This window comes from Nematolebias whitei, chromosome 10, assembly GCF_014905685.2.
Source record: "Nematolebias whitei isolate Nwh7 chromosome 10, NemWhi1, whole genome shotgun sequence".
Lineage (NCBI taxonomy): Eukaryota > Metazoa > Chordata > Actinopteri > Cyprinodontiformes > Rivulidae > Nematolebias > Nematolebias whitei.
Genome location: NC_056507.1, coordinates 9,779,860 through 9,790,473, shown reverse-complemented (window position 1 = coordinate 9,790,473; position 10,614 = coordinate 9,779,860). Strand labels below are relative to the sequence as shown.

At 43.4% G+C, this 10,614-nt stretch overlaps 1 protein-coding gene across 1 annotated transcript in view; it reads left to right on the top strand.

Annotated features, from left to right (window-relative positions):
* Positions 1-291: 291 nt before the first annotated feature.
* The window catches only part of tbc1d15 (TBC1 domain family, member 15), a 13,032-nt gene continuing 2,709 nt past the window's right edge, over positions 292-10,614 (top strand). Inside the window, exons 1-10 of the mRNA XM_037683304.1 lie at positions 292-362; positions 926-1,027; positions 1,315-1,389; positions 1,463-1,610; positions 1,799-2,006; positions 3,572-3,674; positions 4,415-4,609; positions 4,922-5,050; positions 10,050-10,153; positions 10,271-10,365. Coding sequence (XP_037539232.1) covers positions 339-362; positions 926-1,027; positions 1,315-1,389; positions 1,463-1,610; positions 1,799-2,006; positions 3,572-3,674; positions 4,415-4,609; positions 4,922-5,050; positions 10,050-10,153; positions 10,271-10,365 — 1,183 coding nt within the window. The 5' untranslated portion in view covers positions 292-338. The remainder of the gene's footprint in view (positions 363-925; positions 1,028-1,314; positions 1,390-1,462; positions 1,611-1,798; positions 2,007-3,571; positions 3,675-4,414; positions 4,610-4,921; positions 5,051-10,049; positions 10,154-10,270; positions 10,366-10,614) is intronic.

The following is a 10,614-nucleotide window of genomic DNA, read 5'->3' as shown; positions in this document are numbered from 1 at the left end:
TTTACTTTGTTAATAAATGTTATTGGAATATTCATCCCTGAGACTTTTCTTTTAAAACTTTTCTCTGCTAAGACTACCGGAAGTAGCTGTGTAGGGGAATGAGTTTACGCATGCGCATGATTGAAAGGGAGCGCAAAAACATTGACGGCACGTAATATTTTTTTTCCGAGATTGACCTTACGAGGCTCCGTAAGTTCTATTAAAATTTATGCAGATTTATATTTTACTGGAATTTGTTTGTTTGATTTTTTTGTTTTTGTTAACCGGAAGCTGAGCTGTCAGTTTTGTTTTGGTAACTGCTTGTCACGTGATGCGCCATCGTCACGGAGAGAAGCAACATGGCGGCGGACTCCGTGCTTAAGGTAAAATCATGAAACATTCGTGACGTGCACAGAGGATAGAACCGGCCGGGTGCGAGTCGGTGTTTAAACCCGGACCTGGTCGACATCAGTGTACCTGTCCGGCAGATGTATGTCCGCGAGGACATTCGGTTCTCGCCGCAGGGTTAGCTGTAGAGCTAACTACCCCACAGCTACACCAACACCAGCAGCGGAGGCGGGTCACCGTCAGCCCCTGCTGACATCTGTCTGACCCGTCTGCACCTGACTCGTCCCGGGTCTTCGGTGGTCGGTGAGCCGCGGGTCACGGAAGGTCTAGGGGGACAGCACTGTCCACTGTAATGATTGACACGAGTAACGGCTGGGGAGAGCCCGGAAACACCGCTGTTGTCACGGCTTCAGGCCGTGTCACTCCCCGGTGCTGCTGCGGTTCTTTCTGTTTCGCCTGGAGTTAACAAAGTTCTGATGTGCTCTGGTGGTACTTCCTGTTAAACTATACTCAGCTGCTATGTAAAGTTTCTGAGTTGGTTAAATTCGGTTCGAGCCCACAGGGTTTAGTTTCTGGACTCTTGCTGTTTGACTTTCAGGTGATTTTTGAGCTTGACGGAGTTTTCATCCATCCGAACGCAGATGAAGGAGGCACGGACCAGGACCTGCTGCTTTCCGGGTCCCTCCGGGTTGTAGACAAGGTAAGAGCCTGGTGTCACATGACAGCTGATGTCAACACCCACTCATGTCACGTGGCTCTGTTTGTTAACTAAAGATCAGAGTGTAAATGTCACATGTGCCAGTATTAACAGTTTTTAGATATTCAATAATCAGTCTGATCGCTGCAGCTGTCTTCTGTATTTTAATTTTCCCTAAAAGTTGATTTTTTTTTTCTGAAGTGTACCGATTTCTAATTCTGTATTTATTGACAGCTGACTGATCAGTTGTGTTCTGCACTTTCCTCAGTCTTGTTTCATCTTGCATGCAGGACGCTGAGATTCTGGTGGATTACCGACCTCTGGAGGACTCGGTGGACCCGTCCAACATGCTGTGTGCAGGACAGGTTGGTTTCTGGCTGCTTGGTGACGTGATGACCCCACAGCTGCCTCAGGTAACGTTCATGTGTGTTTGATCAGGACTCCAGTTCAGTTGTGGAGTGGGCCCAGTCCCCCAGGGAGAAGTCCCAGTCCCACCAGCTGCTGGAGACGCAGCTGAGCTACGAGACGGAGTGGGACATGGTGAATGCCGTGTCCTTCAAGAAGAAGCCCTGCATCAACGGAGAGGGTGAGTGTGTGAACTTTTTGTTGGTTGACGATACTCATTGTGTTGGAACAAAGTGGTTCTGGTCAACAACCAGCAGTACCTCTAGTCTTGACCCAAACTTTATTAACATTAACTTGAGTTTTAATAGGAATCATTCTGCAGCCTGCAACAGTAAATATGTTTTCTGAGCCCTACATCTTGTCTCTCAGGCTCTCTGAGTCACAGCCAGGGCAGGAGCCGTCGGGCCTTCTCTGTCAGCATCAATGACATCAGGTCCATCACAGTGAATGATGAAGGTTGGACCTTCCTCATCATCCAGCTGAAGGAGCCCTCTGCCTCCCTCCCTGCCTTGCACTTCCACCAGGGCGGCAGCAGAGAGTTCCTGGACAGCCTGAGGAGGTTTGCTCTGCTCTCAGAGTGAGTACAGGCAAGAACGTGTTGATCAGGGGGAGAACATGGTTCTGACTTCACAAAGCAGAGGACGAGTTTTAAAACTCGGGGGTGGGGTTAAGCCTCTCATTGGGTCTGTTTATAAAGCTTGGTGGAATTATACACCATACAGGTGGGGTTTTCTAGCTAGGGGCAGGGTCAAACATCTCATGAGTGGGATCAGATATCTCCGTGGGTCGGGTCATAGTTCAAGCGGTGTGGTCACTCATCTCTAGTTGTAGGGTTTACATCTCAGGGGGGTGGCGGATAAACATTTTAGGTGATGACTGTATATTTCTTAAGCCCCCAGTATACTCCCGCGTACATACGTGTACTGTACGCAGAGGGTTCAGACTTGATACTCGAGCGTACACCCTGAGCAGCTGCAGAGGAGCTTCACAGACAAGGGGTGTTTACCTTCGGGACAAATTGAGTTAGGCAATTGGTCATTTGCTGACACGCCTACTGGATTGATTGACAGGTCAAAAAGAAAGAAAAACGAGCACTGGCAGCTTCAGCCGCAGTGGTGTTCTGTGTTTATAGGTTGTTAATAAAAATATCAAAAAAAAAAAAAACCTGGGAGCGCTGGCTCTGCAGCCCACACATCAGACCAGCCCACCAGGAAATCTCCAGACCCTCCCGCAGCCACGCTAGACCTGAGTTTAATTCGCTCGTGACAAATTCCTTCATTTCTCACCATTTCAGTCATGGAGTCAATGGAGGAGGAAGAGATCACTGCCTCTTGGCAAAAAAATTCAATTCAATTTCAATTCAGTTTATTTATATAGCACCAAATCACAACAAAGTTGTCTCGGGGCACTTTACAGAAACATTCACATACATAAAAGCCAATTAGTAAAGTTCTCTATCTAAGGAATGCAGCAGACAAAAAAAACAAAAGAAAAGGCCAGATTAGGGATGAAGAAGGGAAATTTAATACATTGGTGTCACATACAAAACAGTCGGTCGCCGGGCAGTTTATTGTGCAACACCGCGTACACGTACACGGTCGTAAAAATTTAGCTTTGCACGGACATGCCCTGGGGGGTACGCTCGTACCTCCGCGTACGTATGTGCGTACCTCCGCGTATGGACGTACGCGGGAGTATACTGGGGGCTTTAGGGTGTAACGAGCATATAAGGAAGTTCCTGTTTGCTGCTGCTCTCTGCACAAACCTTTGCTGACTGTTAAATGAAATGTTTTATTTATCTCCATCCGATGGATCAGATCCTCGGATTGATCCAGCTGAGTGAAGCTCAGCTGAGTGACATGGAGGAAAAACATCAAGAAGAAACTGACAGTTTAACGTGATGTTTGAAGCAGAGAAGTGTTTCAGTGTTTCTGTAGAGTCCAGTCATTTATATGCTAATTCATGCGGAGGTGACGCATCTTCTGAGGCGGAGATTAAGTGAGATTACGGTTCGGGGCTCGCCGCTGCTGCAGCACTGATAGCTTTATTAAAGTTCTTATCTGCAGTGAAAGGCTGGATCAGCGGTGGGTGTTTGTACACCTCATGGTGAACAGGCTTTGACCGCACTCTGTGACATTTCAGGTCTCCTGACGATGAAACGTGCCTACTGGTCAGCACTCCAAACAAAGCTCTGTCACAGTCCTTCGAGAACCTGCTGGACGACAACAGCTATGGTCTTGTTCACGTAAGAATAAAAAAGAAAAACTCCTGCCACTGCAAAACCACTTACACCTGAGGAAACAAGCGGGTAGGAAATGGAGCTTCTAACGGGGCAGGTGGTCTCAGGGCGGGGCTTCAGAACCTTATTTTACTGCACAAAGTTCCTGTTGTGAGTTCCATGTTCGGTCTGAAACAAACTGTTACTTCTGTCCTTCACATGTTCAAGAAGGCAAATATTTGGGTTTAATTCAGAAGCAGCACGGAGCCACTTCCCGTCAAGAAACTGTTCAGTTTCAGAGGCTCTGCTGCTGAATTTTCAGTTGCTAAATTTTGATTTGTTGTTGAGTCTCAGATCAGTCACCAAATTTCCAACAACCTACCAGGTCACCAAGTCTCAGATCAAGGTTCCAGCCATCACCTTGTGTCCGGTAGGCACTGACTTTCTAGCCAACTGCTGAGCCTCAGATACTTCACCAAGTTTCCAACTAGTCACCTAGTTTCAAATTATTTGTCGAGTTTTCGGTCAATCACCAAGTTTAGTAGTCAAGAATTTACTTGGATCAGTCACGAGTGTCAGTTGCTGAAGTTTCGATTAGTCACAGAACCATGGCTCTTTCATTATCAACCTGTGGATTAGCCTCCGAGCCTCAGAACAATGACCGAGTGTTGGGTTAGTCGAGCCTCATGTGAGTCACTGAGTTTGAGATCATTTGCTGAGCCTTGAATCAGTCGGGCCCCTCTGAAATTTGTGGTTTCTTCCTGCAGAAGTTTAGACGTGATCCATACGTCGCCACGCTCGGCGGCTTCTCTAAGGTCACCAACTACCTTTTTGACGCTCTGCGGGGGACGGAGGAGCAGCAGCAGCGCCCCCCGGAGGAGGTTGCAGACCTGCTAGGTGAAGTCATCCCGGGTCTGGAGATCAACCAGCAGGAGGAACCGGGTTTCGAGGTCATCACCAGGGTGAGGTTCTCAGTGTATTCAGACACAGAGGAGAGAAGTTAACATCTCTGAACAAATGCCTTAATCCTCCTCCGTCAGAGGGCTGGAACTGAATTTTTATTAATAAATGTTTATGATAAATATAAGTATGTAAATGTACCTTCATAAACTCTGAAACCTTTGGAACATGTTTGCCTGTAAGACAAGACTCAGGGATCTCTGTAGCATGATTGGCTCATTTTATAAGCAGATCACCTGTCATGTGTTTAGACTTGAACAGGTGAGTCGCAGCGGTCATGTGACACGTTCTGACATCATCTGTGATCCTGACAGATCGACCTGGGAGTGAGGCCTCAGGTGAGCCGCGGCGAGCCGCTGACTGCAGACGACTGGAGCAAACACCACGACGCCGAGGGGAGGCTGCAGGGCATCGAGGAGCTACGGAACAAAATCTTCAAGGGGGCAAGTCGGACCGCTCACATATAATACATCACACAAATACAAAAAATAACAGTACCTACAGATTATTTGTTCAGTTAAAGTTAATCGTAATAACTGGGAACAATAAAATCCATTATTTTTACCCGCTTCTTCCTTTTCAGGGGGTGGGGGGGGTGGGGGTCACAAAATTTCTGTGAAAATGCAGCATGAACGCTGAGCTCTGATCGACTTTGATTTAATTTGCCGAAGAAGCTAAAAGTAGCAAAAAGAGGCAAAATGCTAGCTGAAATTAGCAAAACATAAGCAGGAAGTAGAAAAACACTAGCTCAAGGCTATAAAATGCTAAATAAAAGTTGCTAAACTCCAATTAAATCTAAAAGTATAAAGTAAGAGTCAGAGTCAGAGAGTCAGAGTTTCTTTATTGTCATTCGCACCTCATGTGGTACATGTGGTGGAGCGAAATTATGTACACAGGGTCCCAGTTACATCCAACAATAAAATGTATAAGAAAAACAGTAATGACATCTAAGATATGAACTAAGAAAAACATCAACTAAATATACACTAAGCACTCATAACATAAAACATTGAACATCAGCACAAACATGAACATGAGTCCGTGAACAGATGTGCACGCATGAACACACCAACATTGAAACAGATCAGCAGCAACATTGAAACAGATCAGCAGCAACATGAAACAGATCAGCAGCAACATGATATGGTTTTTCACAGTGATTATTCTAGTTAGAGATTCATGAGTCTAACAGCCTCAGGGTAGAAGCTGTTCCTCAGTCTAGTGGTTCTACACTTAATGCTCCTTAACCTCCTTCCTGAGGGGAGTGGGGCAAAAAGTGTGTGTGCTGGGTGAGTGGGGTCCTTCATGATGCAGGTGGCCCTCTTCCTGCATCTGGAGGTGTAGATGTCTGTGATGGTGGGGAGGCTGATTCCGACAGATTTCTGTGCAGCCTTCACCACTCTCTGCAAAGCTTTTCTTTCTGCAGCTGTGCAACCTCCATGCCACACATTGATGCTCGAGCACAGGATGCTCTCCACTGCACACCTGTAGAAGGAGGTGAGGACTGAGCTTCCCAGACCAGCTCGCCTCAGCCGTCTGAGGAAGTAGAGTCTCTGATGAGCTTTCTTGATCAGGCTGGTGGTGTTGTTGCTCCAGCTGAGGTTGTCATTCATGTGTACACCCAAGTACTTGTAGCTGGAGACCACTTCCACCGCAGATCCTCTTATGTTCAGGGGGGTGTAGATGTTTTTGTTCCTTCTGAAGTCCACAATCATCTCCTTTGTCTTCTTCACATTGATGTGAAGGTTATTCTCTCTGCACCAGCTCTCCAGGTGTTCCACCTCTTGCCTGTAGCTGGACTCATCATTGTTTGTGATGCATCCCACCACCGCTGTATCATCTGCAAAACTGTAACTCGTTAAAGACTAAAGTTAACAAACTAGCTAAAACCTAAAGCTAGCCAAAAGTAGCAAAAAGCAGCTAAATTAAGTGGAACATTATCTTTTAACTAAAATTGGCATTAGTAGAGCTTGCATTAGCAGTATTTTAGCATTTGTCTAAGTAGCAGAAGTAGAATTAGTTTTAGCAGTAATAGTGTTCGCATTAGCTGTAGTGGTGTTGGCGTTCAGGCGGGACAAGATGTCTGGTTGAGCGGTCGTGTTTTCGGGAGTTTGCATAGCAAGTCCTAAATTTCACCTATCAGTTAAGCTAATTCTCCAACAAATAAACCAAAATGGCTTCCCAGAACACTAATAAAGACCCGAAGCTTAAAGTTGACTCAAAAAAGAAAGAAGCAGCTTCAAATAAAGACCACTGCTACGCTATGGAACTCTCCACTCAAAATAAAAGGGAAAGAGATGTCTCTGCACCTTCAGCTCCAAGCAAGACACCAGGGGGAAAACGACTCAGGTCAGTCGAAGAGGAAGGAGAGGAGGAAGTTTCTTTCAGAGATATAATGAAAAGTATTATGACGATTGGAGAGAAAGTAGAAAATATTGAGCAACAGGTGACACGTAGCAGTGTTATGCTAGCTAGCCTAGCCAAAGCAGTGGAGTTTAATGCTAACAAAGTTAAAGGTGAAAGAGCTGGAAAAGCAAAATGATGAACTAAGAGAGGAGAATGCTGACCTTAAAACGAGGCTCAGAGAACAGGAGAGATACAGAATGAGATGGAGCCTTCGTATAAAAGACCTGAAGGAGGAGAAAGATGAAGATGTCAAGGCTGTAGTCATACACTCTGAAGAACATTGTTCCTGAATCTGAGTCAAGGCTGGAAGAAGCAGTGGATATTGTACACAGACTGGGAAGGAAGATGGAAAACAAAAATAAATGTTGTTTTCACTCCAAGAATAATGAAGGAAGAAATCTGGAGGAAAACAAAAACAAAATCCATCTACTGGAAAGAGCTGGACATCAAATTTGCTGAAATGTTACCCAAAGAGGACTGGGAGGAGAGAAATCATCTGTGGCCACTTATTGATCAAGCCAGGAAAGCTTGAAAGGCGGCATATTTTCATGGCCCTTTGGGTATATTGATGGGCACCAAATCGTAATGGAAGGTACGCTTGCCAAAAGAAGCTGGACATTTAAAGAGACTTGCAAATGCAGATCTTCAGTTTAAGCTTGCTTACTGAAAAACATTTCTTGTTAACAGTTTTCAAACGATCTTAGGGTTAAACCCTTTGTTATTCTTTTCATTTTTAATACTTGTTTTTATGTTAAATGAGAATTTCATTTGGTTCACTCAATACTGGAGGTTTAAAAGACAATATCAAAAAGGAAGTGTTATTTTTGTTTTCAAAAGGACAGAAATTGAACAGTTTTATATTTTAAGAGACTCACTCGTCGAACACAGATGAAACTTTTACAATGGGGTGACAAGATTTTATTCAGCCACGGTACAAACCGAACTAATGGTGTTGCAATTTGTTTTAAAAATTTCCTTGGGAAAATATTGACATGCAAAGGTGACACACAGGGACACTGGTTAACTGTGGTGACCAAAATGGACCATTTGGTCCTCATAATAGTTGATGTTTATAGTTTTAATAATGACAGCTCTACTGGAGGAACTATCTTAGGTTATACAGTAGTCCCTTGTTTATCGTGCGGGATCCGTACACTGAAGACCTGCGATAAGTGAAAAACTGCGAAGTAGGAATAGTAGTACAAGTAGTAAGTAGTATATATATTTATATATAAGGCATTTTAAACCCAACCCACACTCTTGCAATATTCTAAACAATGTTTCTAAACTCTAAAACACTCTAAAAGAGCACAGAATGTCATTATTTCAGCTCCCTGCCTCATCTGCTCTTTGCCACCTGCAAACGCTCTTGGCCACACCCACTTCTCCGCTCTGCACGCTGAACAGCTGATCAGCTGATCAGCTGCAACAGGGATTTAATGGGGATCAGACTTACATGGAAAAGGCTTTCTCCAAATTTGTGAATTGGCCTCTCTCCAAAAATCAAACACATTTCAAAATAATTAACAACATTTAGAATTTCTAAGGAGAAGATTCAAATTTGAGGTAGACGTGTTCTTTCTGTAACTCAGTATGTGAAACAACACCGCATCTGTTTTTTTCATGTCCTGTATCAGCAAATTTCTGGTCACAGATACACAGTTGGTTATCACTAAAAATCAGTAATGTCCCACTTTTTGAATTATCACATATCTTGTTTTATAAGGACAACCTTCAATCTTCTCTATCTGACATGATCAACATTGTTATTCTTCTTGGGAAATGTCATATACATTATAGTAAGTGGAGGAATTTATTACCATCATTCACAAGGTTTATCAATGACTTTAAACAATACTTTATTTCTCTCAAGAGGCAGAAATCTAACATTTCTGTAAGGATCTATGAAGACATTTCCAGGTTTTTACTTTTTTGATTTGTTCCTCATGTAGTCTACACTCTCATGATGGTACTCTATCTTTATTGTTTAAATTACAAGGATTCTGAAATTTATGTAATCCCCCCCCCCCCCCCTTCTTTTACCATGTTTTTTGTGTATGTGTGTGCGTTTGTTTTTTTTGGTAGTTGTTTTGTTTTTATCTTCTTTCTGTTTGTTGATATATATCCTCTGAGAGTTTTGTATTATGTAATTTGTTAATAAAGTAATAAAAAAAAGAAGCTGCAGCAGGAAGTTCAACCTGCAGCAGTATGGGCTGCACAAAGCTGCAGCAGGTGCAAAATAATTCAAAATAATTTATTTCAAATAAAAATACCATGCCGATCATGTGGTTCATCCATCAATCAGCCAACTGTGTGTCATGTCCAATCTTATTTTGAAAATCCGCGATAGAGCGAGTCCGCGATAAACGAACTGCGAAGTAGTGAGGGACTACTGTACTGGAATTTAAAACACAAAGTCATACACTCAAAGTAGTAGTTGATTTAGCAATAGTGGTAGTAGTAATAGTAGCATTAGCAGTAGTATTGCTAAAATTAGCAGAAGAAGTACACGAAAGAAAGTTTTAATGAGAACATTTTTGAAAGATCCGGAGTTGTCAATGTATTTAAAAAACTTTTTTTTTTAATAAAGTTTATATTTTGTAAAATATTAAAGTTACAAAAAACAAAAAAGTCATAGCACTCATCTCAAGTTCAGGTCAACTTTATTGTCATTTATGTACTCAGGGTGCCAGTTATACTAAAAAAAAGTATAAAAAGAAACGGTAAATAAGGATCTAAGATATGGGCTAAACAAACGCCAAAAACATTCCTGAACGAACGTAATGTTTTGATATACTGTATGTAGTTGAACAAACTACGAAGAAGTTGGATGCTAAAAAAAAGTCAACAATGTTGTGAATGCTGACTCAGCATTTACACCATGCTACTCGTGCTTTAATAATGTGGTGGCGGTGTTTGGTTCAGTAAAAAAGAAGCCAGGGTTAAATTAAACCTGTTTCATCACACAGCCTCCAGGTGTGAGTCTGTACAGTTGGACTGAAGTCATGTGACACGTGTTTTTGTTGTTACCTGCAGGGCCTTTGTCACGCCACAAGGAAAGAAGCCTGGAAGTTCCTGTTGGGATATTTTCCTTGGAGCAGCACATTGGAGGACAGGAAGAGTCTGCAGAGAGCCAAAACGTGCGCCGCTGACACCACACACACACAATCGACGATGAACACCTGTTGATGATCCAAATGATATAATTAGATGTCGTGGGACGGTTGCCATGGTGACCGTGTTATTTATCCCCACAGAGATGAATACTTCAGGATGAAGCTGCAGTGGAAGTCAGTGAGTGAGGAGCAGGAGAGGAGGAACTCCAGACTGAGGGACTACAGGAGTCTGATCGGTGAGGAGGAACCCAGAGTCTTTCTCAGCTCAACACAAACATCCTGCACTCTGACTGATAACTGACCTTTACCCCCACCCAGCAGCAGTTTGATGGTTCCTGCCCTTTAAACTCCATCAGCTGTTTGATTGTTCCTGACCTTTAACTTCCAGCAGCAGTTTGGTGGTTCTTGACCTTTAACCTCCAGCTGCGGTTTGATGGCTCCTGACCTTTAACCTCCAGCAGCAGTTTGATGGTTCCTGACCTTAA